General features: G+C 37.8%; 1 protein-coding gene across 1 annotated transcript; it reads right to left on the bottom strand.

The window, feature by feature from the left end:
• Nucleotides 1-6,600: 6,600 nt before the first annotated feature.
• LOC134869548 (putative helicase mov-10-B.2) lies at nucleotides 6,601-18,201 on the bottom strand. The gene is made up of 22 exons (XM_063891251.1): nucleotides 17,958-18,201; nucleotides 14,377-14,588; nucleotides 13,226-13,319; nucleotides 12,717-12,864; nucleotides 12,190-12,412; nucleotides 11,834-11,920; nucleotides 11,195-11,354; nucleotides 10,972-11,126; nucleotides 10,220-10,387; nucleotides 9,766-9,872; nucleotides 9,477-9,670; nucleotides 9,277-9,374; nucleotides 8,866-8,963; nucleotides 8,688-8,786; nucleotides 8,481-8,586; nucleotides 8,250-8,367; nucleotides 7,971-8,162; nucleotides 7,470-7,538; nucleotides 7,247-7,372; nucleotides 7,013-7,101; nucleotides 6,814-6,918; nucleotides 6,601-6,687 (listed from the first exon to the last, which is right to left on the bottom strand). Exons 1-22 carry the CDS (start codon nucleotides 18,015-18,017, stop codon nucleotides 6,678-6,680), a joined length of 2,718 nt encoding a protein of 905 aa, XP_063747321.1. The 5' UTR covers nucleotides 18,018-18,201; the 3' UTR covers nucleotides 6,601-6,677.
• Between the last annotated feature and the right edge of the window lie 1,713 nt (nucleotides 18,202-19,914).

Below are 19,914 nucleotides of genomic sequence, written 5' to 3' on the forward strand. Positions count from 1 at the left end.
AGCTTCATTACGGCACAAACCTATGGGTGACATCACGGATACTACGTCCATTATTTATACAGTCTAAGAGTTGAAGTATATCTTGTAGCGATGTTTGTGAAGATGATGAAGAAGTCTCCGGAGACACCAGCTTGTATATAATAAGGTTTATTACAACAGCATAGTATCAGACACCAACACGGGTGATGCGGGGTTCCCAGAGCCAATTGTGGAAGTCCCCCGAACGTTCTTTGTGGAGGCCATTTAAAGAGGAAAAAAAGAGTGTGCACACCCAAAGTGTGTGTCTTCCCATGAGGTAAGCAATACCCCTGTGTGCCCCACTAAGCTGACCTAGGTCAGTTCCTAAGTGAACCCTAACGTATTCCAGATGTTGTTTTTCACTCTTCTTCTACCCAACATTCCTCTGGCATCAGAGAGTATCTACCTTAGTATACCTCAGATTTAATACACGACAGAGTCAAACGCACAGTGTGTCCCAAATTACAGCAAGATTCGTACACGTTTATATAGGGAAACACCCCCCTTCAACTCACACACACGCATTCCAATCTTTACATGTAAAGTATGGAATAACAATGTCAAGGTCTTGAGATATTGCACACATGGTTGAGGCCCCTTTCTGGAAACTTTGGGAATAACATTTGGTTCAATACATTCAATCAAAGATTTCATTAACATTACTTCCTTTTATTCACAAAGTTTTTCAAAACATTCTAATAATATTCTTGCAAATAATCTACTGAGCTCTACCCTTGAAAGTCCAAAAAGACTCTCTGAAACATACTTCATCAAATGGATAATTATCCTACTCACAGCAGAAATCATAGGTTACATGCATCTACTCACAATAGCCAAAAAAAACGTTTGAATTTTGACTTAAAAAGTGGAAGAAAAAAGTAATGCGCTAATCTACTCTAATTAAATGGAACATCAATTGAAATATGAAAAAAACGCTGTTTGCTTAAAGAGGAAACAATGTAATTGTCCCACCCAGGTTTAACAAACATCATGTAAATGATATAAACTGCCCGGCCCAAAAAAAAGTCACAAACCTGTGTGGGGCAGTGCTATGATCTGGGGTTGCTGCAGTTGGTCTGGTCTAGGTTCAGCAATGTTATGTGCCCAAAGAATGAGGTCAGCTGACTACCTGAATACTGAATGACCAGGTTATTCCAATCAATGGATTTTTTCTTCCCTGATGGCACGGGCATGTGTTCCAAGATGACAATGCCAGGATCCATCGGGCTCAAATTGTGAAAGAGTGGTTCAGGGAGCATGACTTAATTTTTACACATGGATTGGCCACCACAGATTCCAGACCTGAACCCAATTGAGCATCTTTGGGATGTGCTGGAGAAGACTTTACGCAGTGATCCGAATCTCCCGTCATCAATACAAGGTCTTGGCGAAAAGTTAATGCAAGACAGAAATAAATGTTGTGACATTGCAGAAGCTTGTGGAAACGATGCCACAGCAAATGTGTGCCGTAATCAAAGCTAATTGGCGGTCCAACGAATATTAGAGTGTGTGACCTTTTTTTTGGCCAGGCAGTGTGTCTAGTAACACGGTGATTGTAATTGCTCATCATCAATATTCTTACAGAATTCATAAAACATTGCAGGAACTTGTACGTCCAATTTAAAATAGTTACTGCTATTTGTGGAAAGAAAAAAACTCTGGTAGCAAATCTTCAACAAGTGAGTCTTGAAGAATACTGTAACTGGCATCCACTCGTTCTGCTTCTGTTGCTTTGTCCAGTATACACTTTTCATGAAGCGCACGTTCTGATCTTCATGCGTGACCATTAGAAGTAAATGAAACTGTAGTCAGGAAACTAAAGCTTCTGTAAAATAACTGTTGATGGTAGATCTTCTATATGCTCTCCGGAATGTTAGGATCTCCAATATACTTGGTTGGAAACTGTCTCAGAACTTGGGTTTCACGTTGACCTAAAACCCACAGGATAGTAGCAATGGAAGAATTGCTTGAAGAAATATCTTTAGCAGTCATCCGTCTGGCTGTATTGACACTCCAGTCTGCATCAGGAAGCAGCTCATTCGTCTGCTTCATGGAACCAGTCCGGCAAGGGAAAAACGTTTACCTGGGTGGAAAGATAAAAGATAAGATGTACCTTTATTAATCCCCGTGGGGAAATTTGAGTGTTTATGCAGCAAAGGAGAAGATGAATAACAACAGGTTCACACAGGGACATGAAACACAAATTCAAAATTAAAATTCAAAATTGTAAATTCAAAAAAAATTATATATACAGATAAGTAATGAAAGTATTGTTAAAAATATACACATGTATGTGTGCAGAAAGAGAGTGCAGGTCAAAGTTCTTGTGCAAAAGTGCAGGCTTTATGTGCAGTCCTGGTTATTGTCAGTGAGTCACATGGTTAACCCCTTGTTGTGCAGCCTGATGGCTACAGGCACAAAGGAGTTTCCCAGGCGCTTAGTGCTTTGCCGAGGTATGGACAAGTCTGTGGCTCCAGTGTTGCTCACCAGCACATCAGACACGCTGCCCTGCCATCTGACATACTGAGGTCTGCTGGTGAGGTAGTCAGTAATCCAGGCCACCAAGCTGTGATCCACCTCCATCAGCTTCTCAGCGAGCAGGTGTGGCTGGATGGTGTTAAAGGCGCTGGAGAAATCAAAGACATATTGGAGATGGAACAAATATTCGCTCTAGGAATGTTCTTCAAAAATGGGAGTAATGCCTTCTCCCTATCCGGCAAAAAACAACATGGTTTAGATTTTCAGATTAAAAGAAAATAACTTGAATACTCTTTTACTACCAAATGTATAAGCCAGACCTGAGTTAAGCCGTTTTGGTAAAAGACCATTTGATCAATTAAAAAATTGGACTTCTTGTTATTTGTACTTCACAATGCATTTGTGAATAATTTGTGAAGCATTTGCAACATCACTCACCCTCTAGGATGCCAAATCAGTTCACCTTTAACCCGATACTGTTTTCAGTTTTAATTCATGAGAGTAATTCCAGTACAATGACAACACGTTTATCAATAGCTAGTCTATATGTCAAGATTATTCTGTATGACAGTAATCTGCTAATCTTTTCAGACTAATAGAGAATAACAGTAGCAATCATTTCAGCATTATACACCATCATTAAACAAGCAGCATCTGCTCCTAAACATGTAGGCATCATTTCTTGCATCACCAAAAAGAAGCAGCTATGCTGTAAAATGATTGCATCATTTCTTCAGAGTATACAACAGTCTGAAGAAAGTTTTTAAGACAAGTCCGTCTCAAAATCTTGTCAAAAATAAGAACAGTCAAGGATTCGCTGTCCTCTTGTAGCCAATGGGAACACGGAAACTCCTTGTGACATCAGGAGTTTGAGGTGGAGGAACCTCTTGGATCAATGTGGCAATCAGCTGATAACACACGTTGTCCTCTGGACAGTAGAAATCCCAGAAAATCCAGTTGTTCTTCACACCATTGTGACTTTGACAATGAGAGTTTGTGTCCACATGAAGCTGAATGTCAGAACCACATCAGTGAAGCGTTCTTTACACAGTTCTTCTTCTCCGTTGTGAGTAACAGGTAATCAACACGCTGATTCAGAATACAACCTAAAGGTGGCGCATAACTATCCAATGTTGTTGTAATGATATAAAAAAAACAGCTATAGAAAAACTCAATTTAAATCAGTGCCCCCAAAAAGATTATAGAAACAGTGGCTGAGTGTCTATATGGACCAAAATGCTGAAACATGCCAATTTCAAAAAACCTCATGTTGGTAGAAGTACTGAGATTATTTTAGTAAAAGTAGTAAAACTACGTTGTAAAATCTCTATTTCCTAGTTGAGGTCCTGCTTTCAAACTCTACTCAGGAAAGTAACATTAATACAAGCTTTAAAATTATCTTTGATATTTAAAATCAAAGAGTTTTGATTCTCCACTACAATCTACTTACATCAAGGCCCATTAAGCTGATGGTTTAACTTTAAACAACATGAGGACTTGAGTTCTAAGTCAATGAGCAAAACCAGGAAATCCTCCTTAACCTGTTATAGATTCATATCTACTCGCTTATCCTATTAATTCTTGAACTGTTTATCTGAGTTTTGTGTGCTACATGAGCCACACACTTATAATTCTTTGTGAGTCAATTTTTTTCACCTTTTCATTTGCATCATCAGTACTCAGTGCAACCAACACTATAAAATGTTTACAAACTTGCGCAACCCTTTTCCTACTTTCTGCTTCCTTTACCCATACTTTCATGTTGTTTAGACCGTTTCTTATTAACCTTTTTACAGGCATTTGCTTTTGCTTTTTTAATCCTCTCTTCAAATCTTTTTTCCATTCTTTTTTCCAGTGATATCAAAAAGGCATGGTGAAAACTCCCACTTTTGAGAAAATCCCAACACTTTATTCCATCAAGGCAAGAGTGTTATGACAGCAGTGCCCTATATTCCCCAAATTAATTTATCTGGACCTTAAAAAAACTAAAAAATAATCCAAAGGCTGTTTGTGATACCTATCGTGAACTTTCTTAATATTAATTGTAAATTTGTTTAGGTCCACCTCATATACTGAAACATATGTTATGATTTAATTATTTATTAATCTGAGAGTGTCTGTACCCAAACACTTCTCTTTAGTCATTCCTTTATTAAAGAACAATATACATTTTCATGCCATTCACATGGCAGTTAATCATAGGACATCTTTCCAAAAGGGTAGTTACCTTTAAATTTAGGAATTTGATAGTAAAACGGACTTTCTCTAGCACTATAATCAAGCTTTTCACCTACTCTACATACATCTATCCCTCTCTCTTATCTGACTGTGCTTTGCAGCTGCTTCTGTTCACAAGCTTCTCCCCCAATCACACAGTCTGACCTCTTGCCACACACTGTGAGAGCCTGAGCAAGCTTAGTGAGCAACTCTCAGTCATATCAGAATCAGAATTTATTATTTAAACATTAACAGCTTTCTTCCAACTGACAAACCTACAAAAACCTTCTTACCTTCCACTGAATCAATCTTTCTTCATAAACTTAAAAACATTTATGGTGAATGCATATTCATATTTAATCAGACTTTAACTGAACTGACCGGCAGGCGTGGGCAATTAACCTCTATTCTTCTCTATTAGGCACAGACCATATCATCTACTTTCCTTTAATAGACAAAGACAATGACATCTACCATCCTACTAGAAAAAATAAGAAATAAACTTCCACCCTGATTAAATGCGTTGCGATTAAAAAGCAAGAGCCCAGGTCTCCTTCAAACCTCTATCAGACTCTCTACTGAGGCCTAAGAACAAGTATCAATACTCCTTCTCAACTCTCACACAAAAAAACTTAAAATAAAACATAAAACAAGACGACAAGACCCTTACACTAAACAAACAAAGAAACATCAACCAAATCTGTTCGTATCCCATATCCAATCTCATAAGCTTTTAGAATTTAGCAAATAATCTATAGTATTTCAAAAAAAAATTAGGTCATTATCATTTTCAGTGATCGCTTACTTTAATGATGTTTTCAATGGCAGGTCAAATCCTGGTTCCTCAGAAATGGTTTGAGTTTATCACAGCTTCTTTGCAACTGCCTGGCCGAGGGGGTTTTGACACTTCCAGGAAAAACAGCTCTCAGCAGCAGCGATCTCGGTGGGACCTCCAAAATGTCGTAGAAAATAGAAACACATTAAGACACGGACACAGAAATGGATTAAAAGGTTAAATGTTATAATTGTTACGTAACAAGCACAATAATGTTAAAACACCACGTTGCTCCCAAGCAGTCAAACACGCAGTGTCTCCCAATGACAGTAAGATTCATACACGTTTATATAGGGAAACACCCCCCTTCAACTCACACACACGCATTCCAATCTTTACACGTTAGCCTGCTACAGATGCGTAGGTCAATAGATTTCCCAGAGTATAGAATAACAATGTCAAGGTTTTGAGATATTGCACACATGGTTGAGGCCCCTTTCTGGAAACTATGGGAATAACATTTGGTTCAATACATTCAATCAAAGATTACATGAACAGCTTCATGACAGAGTTAATGGTGAGCTAAACTTAAGAAAGGAACTGCATTCTGCTACTTTATTCACAGTGAGCAGTAACTACATATTCCAGAATTGTGGGAGTAGGCAGAGAGGCCCAAGAGAGGGCCAGAAGGAGATAGTGGTGCCATGCACCTGGGTACTGCACATGACAGGAGAGTTATGACAGAGTAGATAAGGATTAGATGATAGGCTGGACACCCGGAACTCGTGGATTCAAGAGCCGAGGACTCTACCTGTGCTCCAACCAGAAACCACACAACATTCACCACACATTCAAAAATACACATACAGTATATCTTGTCGAAAGGGGACTGCCCATTAACCATAGAGTGTAAATATTGTGTGATGTCATATGTCAAGGCTTTGTTGTGGGAATAAAACCCAGGGACCTCAATATTGAGTATGTGTATCCCTATCACAACTGGAAATAAATCAGCTTTATTATAACCTCACTAATTTGTTTGGACACCTTGCCTCGTAGAGAAATTCAAGAACACAACAACGCTCAAGCTCAGTTTCTCAACCAGTTTTTATTGTTGCTTTTTTTTTGTTAAATATTCAGCCTGTGCGAGGGGTGTTGCTCCTTCAACATGGTTGCAGCTGTTGCTGAATCACTCTTCACTGTTGGGTGTAGATCAAATATGGAAAGAAGAACCAAACATTCCTCAGTCATCAAGGTGATTTTTAGGACAATGTAAAGACAAACAAAACAAAGTGTGTGTGAGTTCTTGTGAATGTGCTTATTACCAGAGTCCCTCTGAATGTACTTTTGGCAGTGCATCTTCCTCTTCCTCTCCATCAGACATTGTAATGCCACGGTAACCCCCTTCTTCAGAGCAGTAATGGATGAATCTACAAAGAGAAGTGAGAGTATGAGGCATTTTGGAATTACATATGCATTTGTCCAAACAATACTTGAATGAGAATTAGACCGATGAGGCCTTACTTGTTCCAGATTGGCTCAGTCTTCAGGACTCTCGGGTCTCCAACCACAATCAGTAAGGCTTGTGCTCGGGTCAATGCTACGTTGAACCTCTGTGGAGAGAGTTTTTGTTAGGGTGCATGTATTACTGAGTGGCTTTGGGTGGTTGTGCTGGTATGAAAGGGACACAACATTCTAAAAGGAGCATGTAAAATATCACGCAATCTGCAGTTAATGTGTCTTTGTAGTGCTTCTCACCTTCTCATTATCAACAAAGCCTATAGTAACTTGTTGCTTGTGAGCAGTCAGTTTGGGATAACTGCGCACTGTAGACACCAGAATAGCTTTGCACTCTTTACCCTGAAACTTCTCCACTGAACCGACCTATGAAAAGGTAAATGCAAATTGTTAGTGCAGTTCCAAAATCTCTCTTATTAAACATGTTTTGTAACAAACACATAATAACTTTCTATCTCCATACCATTATGTTTTCTAAGTTTTCCTGCCTGAGTTCTTTGTCCGTCTGAAGGGCTTTTTTAATTTTCTCCACCTTTCAGAACACAAACATAGGATGATATTATCATGATTACTCTAACTACATGTGGTCCTGTTCACTCTAATGCTTGTTTGAACTCAAAGATATGTTCACTTATTTTAGGAGCAACACATACTGGCTCAAACATGAAACCTATTAAATCCAAAGAAAGGTGTTCCAATATTAAATTATCACTCAACATAAAGTATGTTTTGTAGATTTTAGAATTTTTTTTCCATAGTCTGTATATATGAAAAGGTCATGTCACCGGTTTTACAGGTGTGTTTTAATAATGGCGGTCTACAGGAGAGTGTACTGCAATTCATAGGTGATTATTTTTGTGTTGTTTAGTGCTGGGCACCTTAGAAGCTAATCTGACTTGTATTGCCAGGTATTGTATTATATCAAGGTCTATTAGTACATCCACATTATTGTGATGACATTCACCTGTTTTGTGTATGGGGTAATGACACCAATTTCATTTGGTTCAATTTTGGTCACACCCTTTTTGTGAAGATGGCGAACAAGAGCTTTTAAGTAATCCTTCAACACCTCCACCTCTGCCATGTTGTACACAGAGGGACAGTTATGATCACGTTCATCAGCACCTGCCACTCCATGGAAGATCAAAGGGAAACCCTGAGAAAAAGATAAGCACGTGAGAATAGTGTGAGTGATGGAAAGAGAGAGAAAGAGACTCTGTGTGCATGCACATGTGGACATTACTTTTTTAGGCAGGCATTCCCAATTGCAGTATGCACTATATATTGCTATATCAGCATAAGGTTGAAGTTCTCCAGCATAAAATAGCACATTGGGAATCTTCAGAATTGAAGGATGGGACCTGAGAGAGAGTGAAAGGGAAAAAAGACAATGGACGAGACAAAGCATGGGATAGTTTAAAAGTGACATTGTGAAAGGACAAAGCGACTCATTAGGGCATCACGAAAACTACACCTGTAATTCCTCAGTAGTTTGGTTACAAAGCGGTTGTTGAACCCGTGTGTCTCATGTGACTTGTAAAGGATGATGTTGTCCATCAGACGCTCCAACATTGACACACCTGCACAGAGTTGTTGTTTTTTGATTACCTTAGGTACATGCAATAATAATTAGACATCAAACACCTGACCATTATGATCGAATGGAAAATACAGTGATCACCTAGGCCATGTTTCTCTGCTAGTACGGATGTGAGAATCGGTCCCAACTGTTTAGGGTCTCCAGCCAGCACTAACTGGCATGTTTGTGGATTCAGTAAACCTTTGAAACAAACACAAACTAAGGTCACACCTCATGCAGAATTTAAATCACTGATGTTAAAGCTCTTCTTGCTTTCCACCTGCTAAAGGGATAAGACACTCTGATTCTGTAGCCTGGCCTGCTTCATCCACAAATAGATAGGTGTAATGACCAGGAGGAATCCCTCCGCTCACTAGTCTGCAGAAGAGAGAGCAGATCCAAATATTTAGATATTTGAGATAAAGGAATTGTTGTTTAGTAGTAGTAACACACAGCGTTCTGGTATTTGCATTAAACTCCTATGAGCCTCTTTTTGATATATGTGAGTAATGCTGCTGCTATGAGTGAGAGTTGAGCATGCACACTACCACAATACTTGGAACTGAAACACCTAAATGGAATGCAGCCATTCTTTGTATTATTATCTTTTCCTGTTGTGAAATGTCAAAAATGATCATCCCTAACAAATCCTTATTAGCTATTTTAAAAATAATGCAACAACGTAATGTACCTTCCAGCTGTTTGCAAGGTGGTAACCAAGATCCTTTGGCCCATCAGAATCGTTTTATGGGGAAATAAGAGTGTTTTGGACTTTTCATCCAGGTTGCACTATACAAAACAAAAAAACACATTTGTACATATAAACTGGTGACTGGTGAGAGAATGAAAGGTGATATTTGATGGAGTGATACTTTTATGTATTGGTATTACCAAGCTATGTGGGGGGATATTTCCTGCAGGGTAACACAGGGCATACAAGCGATACACCCTGGATATGCATCCTGCTCGAATCTTCTCACAGAGATGATCAGCTGCACTGTTGGAAGGGGCACAAGCCAGGATGTTGCAGAAGGGCTGCATTTTCACTATCTGCTTGATGGCTTCCACCAAAGTCACAGTTTTTCCTGATAGAAAAACATGTGAAATAGGTTCATTTAAATGGAAATAAAATGCAATATTTAAGCATCACCAGGCATTAACACACATGCATATACTGTACCTGTGCCAGGTGGACCAAATACCAGGTATGGGGCAGGTTTTGCTGAAGCAGCTACAATGTGTCGAATGGCGTTGCACTGCTCAGGGTTGCTTTCAAGGTCTGTCAGCCTAATTACAGAAAGATAGAGTTGCAAAAGAAGGTCAAAGGTTTGATGTGTCAGATCTGATAAAATAATCGGAAATCCTTTATCAGTCCTGCAGTGAGGAAATGCACAGCAATGCACCAAGTAGTGACATAGCCGAAAAAAGACAAGCAATAGAGCAGTAGAACGTTTAATATGGAGAAAAAGCCCAGATGACGGATATAAAAAGGCAAACAAGTACTCATCCATGGCTAAAAAACAAGTAGCAGCATGATAAACATTAAGTCAGTGTATTAGTAAGACAGTACTGAAATATGACCATGTCTGTATCACAATGTTTTCCCTGGCTTCTTGACTTTGAAGAATACTGACCTGTCTAGTCGTGGATGGTGGGAAGAATATTTTCCAGTAGGGAACAGCACCTCCATCAGTTTGTAAGTTTGCGCCAGCTCTACTGCTCTGTGCTGGGTACGCAGTGGCATGCGGTTGATAGAAAAGAGGAGACGGAACATCATGCCATCCTTGAAACAGCTTAGGAACCTGTGTTTATATTTATACGTAGTCAAGAGCAGCACTATGGAGTGAACAACTTAACACATTCAACATAGCAGTAATAAATAAAACACTTTAGAAAAGAAGTATTTCTAGTGCCACATCTAAAGTACTAAAGAAAGAGTACTACCAACCATCCTCCCCTAGGATGACTTGAAGTGCAGTGATCATTAGTATGTTATTGCATGTACTTGTTTAAATTCAAGCCTTGAGCTTTTTGCATTTTAGACTAGAGCAATACCAGCTGTGAAACAACTGTTTTCAAATTCAGAAAAATCTGATTTCTCTGTCTTTTGTACTTCTTAGCTCTGTTCATTATTGAACAGTGTTGAAACCCCTGTTTCAAACTCAATTGGAAGTCTATAATTTGGCCATGTTAGCAAAATACTGTTTTATAGCTCAAACTCTTATTGATTTTATTCTGCAGCAGTAAAATAATGAGGGTGCAAATAGATTGAATTGATATGGGCAAATACACTACCAGACAATAAAATGTCCTTTATGTCAACATCTCAAGGGATTCATAATTTAATCCCATTTGTCCACATCTTTTTTTTAAACAATTGTCTTACTCTTTATTAAATTGCAGGTACACGTGCTCCGGATCCACGTGATGGACCCAGGCTTCATAAGCTGCCTCTTTAAACACTCCTAACAGGTCCAAAGGAAACACCCACAGCTTGCTCCCGACCAGCCTCGAATGCGAGTTCTTAGCGGCACATGCAATCTGATAAAACAAAATGTTAATGTGAGTTTACAGTTTTATTCTGAGATGTGTGCGTGTGTTTGTATTACCTTCAGAATAAGAAGGTCTGTGTTGTCTTTGTCTCTGAGCAGGGGCGCATGCTGGTTGTTTTTCTCAATTTCAGTCTTTTGCTGGAGCTCCTCGAGATGCAGCAGCAGGTGAAACTTCTGTGGGTAGTTTTCCCAGTTGAGAGTCATCTTCTCGAGGTCCCTAAAAAAATACCCTTAATCAAATTGGATCACAGGCATAGCAGACATGTTCGATGTGTTGAAAGTGTATTGCTCATAGTGGCATTTTTTATTTTTTTATTTTGGATTATTGCATCTGTAGTAAAAACCAGTAGTCTTAACACACTGACCCTTTCTAGTGCAACACATTTTCTATAACAATATAAATGGCTGTGTGGAATAAAAATGCAGGGAACTGTCTCACGGTGTTCTATAATGATAGCTCTTTGCTCAGGGTGGAGTGAGACTATTTCCAAGATGAGTCATTATTCAATGCTACTCATTTTCTATAACTGGAGAAATAAGAACATTTTGCCCTTACCTGTTTTATTGATGATGAATCTCAGTATTTACAATATGCCACAATGCTGGGTAATCACTACCTTATTATAGTGAATGAATTCTAGTAAAGGTTATGCTTCCTTTTTAAATGTGTACGTTTGTGTACTTTGAAATACATACATATTAGATTTATGGAGGTCTTTTATACTGTCTGGCAGCTTGTATCCCTTCAACTTCACCACAATGGAAAGTGACGAATATTGGAAACTGGAGAGGAAAACCAGACAGAACAAAGGACATTAATGACTAATAATAGTATTGTCCAAAACATTTGCAATCTGCTTTATTTAAATTGGGAACAATGACAGTGTTCTATTTGATTTAAGACTGTCGGAGAGGTGGCAGAAGAAAATGTAAAACTTTACATTAAACTTTCAGTAAATTTGGTTTGAGTCTGAAAAAGGCCACAGGAGATATATAAGGATTCTTAAATCAGTTATAAAAGCATGAATATCACATTATATTAACTTGTTTACCCATCAACAGATATCGATCTCACAGTTTCGATGTTGCACAATGAATTTGTGACTGTAGTTAGGGGCTTTTCATCAAAAGATGTTCGTTGGGTGATTTCCAGGAGGCGCATAATCTCAAATGTATCTGTAGAAGGCAGCTGTGTTTCAAACTTAAAGACCAGTAGCTGTTCATAGAAGCCTGCATGCTCTGAGTTAAAATGGACCTGGATTGTATATGCCTCTCCTAGAAAGTGAATGGGGAAAAAAAGACAATTAGGATTATACATAATTCATTCATGTTTTTAATAAATACTAAAATGAAGATAGTAGATATTTCACAGCTGGATTTATCATTAAATAATAAATTAATGATAAACCACAAACTGATTTTCTGTCTAACATGATGAATTCAGCATTCTCATTGTTAAACCATTGAGTTTCAACTGTTCCCTGTGCTGAGCCTAACCTAACACATGGCTTTATGGAGTAATTTGCATAAGGCTTATGAACAGAGACCTGTCTCTTGATTGTAAGTTTCGTTGTCATACCTGGTCCGAGAGGGAGTTGCTTTATGGTGTTGATAATGTTTCCATGACAGTCGCTGACAGTGAAAATGTTTTTTACTAGGTCAGAAGCCCAAAAAGATAAATAGACCATTTTGACTTCAGAGTTCTTCACAGTGAAGGGCACAGTTATCTGTTGGGCAGCAAATGCATAATGCAAATGGTTAGTATTATCATTGCAGCAAACCAAATGCATACACACAAATATCACACAAAGTGAACCCTTACTACCCACACACACCATCATGTGCACATTCCTGTACGAAAGACTTAATACCATAAAGTGTATTTCATCATAGTGTATTAATATAAGAACACTGGGCCCTTGTAGGGTAACAATACACAGGTAATTATATCAGAATGCTCTTGTTTTTGTAAACGGATGAGCAATAAAATCCATTAACCTACACTATCTACTTTTGCTGTACTCATACTTTATTTATTATTGGGCTTCATCATTAAAAATCATGTGTTATTATTGGTCAAAGTCTTACCTTGTTTTCATACACAGTGAGGCAGATCTTCTCTCCCTTTGCCGGAGTATCTGAGATGACGGTGACATTGTGTTTATTGGAGATCAGCTGAGCCCTGTGTTGTAGGATGATAAGTAATGCAGCAAGACTTAATTAAAGGTGAAAGAAAAAGATGCTTGTTCGTGTTCACATATTACACATAAGAAGAGATTGTCCAAATGTATTGAGATAACAGTGAGTAGTTCTGTTATTGACACAACCTCTGAGGTCTGAAAGTTGTTAACAGTGGGATTTTAAGTGTGCTTGTCTTTAAACATAGCAGCAACATCACAACCTTTCCTCTCAGGTCCATTAATGGCTCAATTTGAATTGCTGTGCTGCTATAATCAAGTGTAAAATAAGGTAGGTATAGTGACTAAAAAGACCATTAATTATAAATCCCATGTTGGTAAGACATCAAATATTCTGCAGAGCTACCGTTGTACAAGTATTGTTGTCTGAGGGGAGCAAACTGAACATGGAATGGAATTTGTAACAGATAAGCCAGATTTGTAGCAGGCTGCATCACTTTCTAGTACTAACCAAGACAGGAATAGACCAAGCTGGGAAAATGTTTGTTTGATTATCTGCACCTTTTTTTGAGTAGTCTTGTTGGTGTTAGTTAGCCGTGTGTGGGCATTTTTTTGTCAGCAATTTTGTGTATAGATGGTAAAGCTGCATGAGTTCCATAAAAATATGGTTGCAGCCTTCAGTGTCTTTAATACATTTAGGTCCCAATAATGTATAAGTATCCGGAAAGTCCATACATTTTAACAAACAAACTTAAAATAATGTAAACAAGTGATGAGCAAGCAGCAACAATGTGCAATGCACAATAATATGTACAGTACAACTATTGATTATTTAGTTTTTATTCATTTATATATTTCCTTGTAACCATCACCATGTCATGTAAATATAGTTTAAGATAGAATAAGGAAAAATTAGGTTTCAGTGTTTTGATGTGCTGCCTGTGCACATAAGCATTTAGAAAGAGTAAATTTATTAATTTAAACTGTAGTCAAAATGTTTAAAAAGTCATGTAACCTGGGTAATATGGTACTGTTGAATATCAGTAATCACAACCTTCTAACCGGCTTGAGCTTTAAAATTCTTATTCAATGCTCTCTAACCTGTATCGATGAAATAACTCTGCCATCTTCAGACGAGCTGCAATCTTTTTGTGGGCCTGCTGAGCCATCTTTGCTTCAACATCGGATAAATGTTGTGGCACATTCAGGTCACCATATTTTCTTAGTAGTGCATACTGGGCTGACTGAATTACAGGCAACATCTGCGGCTGCTGACTCTGTTGGTGAAGTAAACTCCTTTGGTCCTGATGATACTGAAAGAACAGAAAGATAATTAACCAACTGGCTGCAGTATGACTATGCAATTAGTTGTCGTTATAGCAGACCTACGCATGTCCATTACACCATTAAATCAGTCATAAGTTTTTGCTTGTGCTAAATGCAATGTTTAACCTTTCAACAAAACACCTTACTGAAGCCTCTTACCTAGAACACCACAAAACATAATGCCTGAACTCAATATAACAAGGAGTTATTCCTCCAAAGACATTTTGCCCAGCTATGCACGTGTGTCTTACCCTGCTGTCAGTTCACATAACATAAACTCCACGACAGCCAGTTGGGTAAAGTAACTATTTACTCAAGTACTGTACTCGAGTACAATTTTTTGAGGTACTTGTACTTTACTTAAGTATATCAATCTACTTTGTACTTCTATCCAACTACAAATCAGAGGTGAATAGTGTACTTTTACTCCACTACATTTATTTAATACCATTAGTTACTTTAGCAGATGTGGATTAATAATGAGATATATAGCCTAATCAACAACAACTTAGATAGGACTTTAATTACACCTGGAATAAAATGCACAAGCTACTCTGCTGTGTATAAAGTAATTAAACTGCACCTTTAACAGCTTTGATCACAATCTAATGCATTTATATTTATAATCAAAACATGTGATATTATTCTAAAATGGGCCAATCTGCATAATGTGTACTTTTACTATTGGTACTTTAGGTATATTTTGATGCTAACACTTTTGTACTTTTATTCGAGTAACCTTTTGATTGCAGGATTGCTGGTACTTCTACTTTTACTTAACCACACGATCTGAGTACTTCCACCTCTGATTGCAGCCAGTTAACATACTACTAGTTATTACATTTAAAATAGTCCGAATTGCATAAATTAAGAGGATATTAGCTGCTGATGGTGAAGTTAGTCCAGTTTCAGTCTATTTGGAAGGGTTATTAGCAGTGGCGGCTGGTGGAGTTTCCTCCAGGGGGGGCTATAACTCCAAAATGTATAAACATTTTGAAAAAGCATGCATACATGTACAAAGGTATCAAACGAGTGTATTTACATAAATGAAAACAACAAAAACAACATTATAGATAGATAGATAGAAGTGCAAAGAGAAACAAGTGCGATATATAGAGTATGTACAGTATATGCAGTTAAGAGTGATTATGTAAAGATAAGGGCAGTATAAAGAGGTGGGAATAATAGGCATAGTATAAACAGATGTAGTATGAACAAATATACAGATGTGCTTTATTACTATACAGAGGGCCAATATACATATATAATAAATATCTCTATATCTATCTCTCTATCTATCTCTAGATATATCTCTATATCTATATATTTAAATAATATATATCATATATAACATGGACAATACACATACTTTATGACAGAAGGCTGTGACGCAGTGGCGGCTGGTGAAAAAAAATCTTGGTGGGGCTAGTGTGCCAACAGATTTCCCTGCCTAATCTAGCATAAGCATTCAAATGAACAGTCGGAAAATGACTACAGTTCCACAATCATAATTTAATTTCACAGTTTCCAGCTTCACAGAAAAAGTAACAATTTACAGCTATATTAGACTTTATGCTATCAAATACTATACAATACAATCAAGGGATAAATTAACAACAAGGGTATGATTTCAGCTGAATCTATACAAATCAACAGTGAGTGAGTGAATGAGTGAGTGTGGGTTGAGAAGAGAGAATGAAACAGAACTTTCCTATTAAAATGTAACATATACAAAGAATTTAGAACCAAGTTATTTTCAAATTTTTTTACATAAACAGATTATTTTAATACCCTCTCTCAAGGAAAAATGCATTTACTTGGAGAAAACAGAATCAGTGCCATACAGTTGTCATTGCATGTCACAGCCTGAGAGAAACAACAAAGCATTCTCCACAACTATATTACAATTACATACTATAATATTATTACATATTACATCGCCATCATCTCTCTTCGTCGTCGCGCGTATTTTTTCCCCACGTAGGGTAGGACAGAGTCTGGGAGTCGCACTACGAAAAAAAACTATCGCTGGCTCCTTATGTAGCTACAGCAATCCTAAACCTTCACGCATTTTACGTAGCAGTTGGGGCTAAATTTCCAGCGCCCCACCGGCGTTAAATTTGGCGACGTTGATAGGCCAATTATTCATAATTTCCCCCTAGCAACCATAACCGGATTGGCTGTTTAGCTGCCGGTCAGGGGCACTTTGCCGATCGCCCCATGAGAGAATGATACACTGTCTGTCAGTGGAAATTCACTGTTTAATGAGTGTTAGTTGGTGGAAATGTTGTTTAAATTATTTAAATTGCATGTAGGCACACACACTATTAAGTAAAACTGACATTGATTTAAAAAAAATATGCAAAAAATATTTTTTCCCCTCAACAGCTGGTGGGGCAGAGCCCCAGCGCCAGCCGTGACGTCAGCCCCGCCGCCAAATCCAGCTGCATTCAGCTCGGGGCGCAGGAGAGGTGCGCCCCAACATCGTCCTATCTCTTGTATTGAAGAGGAGCTAATGTGCATGTACAACTTTTAACGAGAGTCTATGGGCAAAGATTCCTGCGCCCCAGGGCGGAAATACGTCACCAATCAGACAATGTCAACGAACGAAACAACTTCACTCATCATTAACTATGAAATATTTATCTTGCACATCTAAAAAAAATATATAATATATTTCGAAATATTTGTATTTTATTATTTCATTTTTATTTCATTTTTTTAATGTCTTATTCAAGGAAATGTGGTGAGAGGTGAGTGGTGGGGCGGCGCCCTAGCGCCCTCTATTGGCCAGCCGCCACTGGTTATTAGTCTGATGGCCACAGGCAGAAATGACTTCCTGCGGCGCTTTGTTGTGCACCTGTGTTGGGGGAATAAGTATTGCACTGAATGTGCTCTTGTGTCTAGCTTTTATATGGTTATGGCTGAGAAAATACAGTGATAATTAACTACAAACAATCAATGTACAAACATTAGTTTGAAGTCGATCGGTTAGTTTACCATACTAAAGATAGAATATATGCTACATGTATACGCTTAGTGAAACATCAGGAGGAAAGCTAACGTTAGCCTAACTAGCATAAACGGATCAGAGATTGACACAGATGAAACATCGAGACTGAAGCTACTGTTAGAGAACAACATAATAATAATAATCGGTAAGTATAACGCCATGTGCCTAGTTTATTGGCGATTTATTTGATAAACAATTTCAGTGTTAAAACTGTAAAATAAATTGATAACTCAGCCAACTAGCTTTGAAACTGCACCAACATTAGCTAACTTTAATATATCAGCAAACGAAAGCAACATAATGTACTCTTTAACAAACATATAGTAAAGTTATAAAAACTTACTTTATCGGACGGCAACATGTTGTCTGCACGGGAGACCGGAGAGAAACTGACTATAAACATTAAGCTATAGATTTAAAGATAAACAGAATCCCAGTTTAAGAGTAACCTATAGCAACTGCAAGTGATGCAGATTTTAAAACGTAAACAAGTTTGCAGAAGTGTGTTTTACCCCTGGAAATTGTTTTGGATTTAAATCAGGTTATGGTTAGGAGTCGCAAATGTGTCTGGTTAGGCCACTTTTGCGATCATTTTTGCTGAAGAGAATCGCAAATCGGTGAGGAAACATTCTCCAACACAACACCTGGAGTAATGTGCCAATTAATGTTGAGGCCTAATCGCGCATGCGTAGTTGGGTGCACAACATATTCTTGGTTACTGGCCCAGGTCAATATCACCAAAGAATCACACATTTATCTCTAAGTAGATACTCAAGTTTTAGAATATTTTTACTTTCAAATTATAATATATGTCGCCCCGACTTATATATCAAACACAATACATTGAACACATTACATTTTATATACAGATATGTACAGGGTAGACTATAATTTAAAGGACACTTTAACACATTTTCTGAAATATTATAGATGATTTTTTTTTATATAAAGGAACAATACACGTCAGTTATGTGATATCTTAGAGAACAAAACCGTAATTTGAAAATTATTGTTGGGCGAATGTAGTTTTTGCATAAATGTGTTTGTTAACTAATGGAAAAAAGGTAAGGGTTGTTTGTTTACGTCTTTGAGATACCATAAGCAAGTTGATTTTTTGTCTTCATGAACAGAAAGAATTGTGATGGGTAAATTAGTCTAAAACAGCTGGCTTATGTTTTACATTATTGAGAGATCTGCTGTTTAAGTGGCCGCGACAGGCCTCACCTACAAACCTGCCTCTATGAAATGCATAATTTAAACTAAATTTATAATTGGCTTTAGTTTGGTTTAACGAAAGTAAGTATTTTTCAGAGATCTCTACCAGACAGCTAAAACCAGACTTGGAACATGCAGAACTTTGTACTTATGCTCACGCTTCAGACCTCATGTTGGGTAAAGCGTAAGTCTCTATACCAATTGCTAAGAAAGAAGGATTTGTGGTTTTGACCCCTTGAGGACGGTAGAACAATGTGCACAGGAAGGTGAACTGTGTACTTCCATTCTGTTTTCAGCTTCAACATCTGGAGCCATCAGATCTTAGTGATAGGAGTTGAAATATAGTAATATCATTATTTGTTTAATTTGATTTTATATATTTAATTGTTCAATAGTAAAGCTGAAATGATGTAACCTCCCTCTTACCTAAAGACAGTAAAGGGGAAACCACCTGATGAAGAGAGGGAGGAGGGCGGAAGATGATAAAAGATGATGTGTGAAGAGAAAAGGGGGGCTTGGGTTTTTGGGGTTTGATCTCTGAGGCTTTTGGCTTTTTGGGTTGGTCCTTTTGTCTCATATACACTTTTATATTTTCTTTTATCATTAATATCCTTTATTCCTCTATTTTTGTGAAAAACCAATAAAACCGGTTTGTACTTTGTACATCCCCAGCGAATTTCTGGTCTCTGGTAATCTCTGGAGGTGTCTGCTTGGTCTTAGAATAAGGTAAGAATACCCTTCATTGGAAAAGTCTGACAGTAGGTAATTTGAATTTCAAATTGTGTATGAAGCTGAAACCATGCTAAGGTTGTGCTGTAGTTTCACTTTGGTTACTGTGGTTGATTTGGTTTTGATTGATGCTTAATTATGACTTGTGCTTTGCTGGAATTGTAATATCACTGCTGGGGTATTTGTGTGTGACTTTTGCAATGCCTAGTTTTTTAGATTATTAAACCAGCAGGGTGATATCCTGTCTATCCTTGGCCACTAGAGGGCAATGCAGGCTAATCTTTGCTCGGTGGGTTGAAGCAGAACAGTTGGCTGCATTTCTTCAATGAAAGTAAGTCTACAAGTTAAACAAGCTC

This window comes from Eleginops maclovinus, chromosome 1 (assembly GCF_036324505.1).
Source record: "Eleginops maclovinus isolate JMC-PN-2008 ecotype Puerto Natales chromosome 1, JC_Emac_rtc_rv5, whole genome shotgun sequence".
NCBI lineage: Eukaryota > Metazoa > Chordata > Actinopteri > Perciformes > Eleginopidae > Eleginops > Eleginops maclovinus.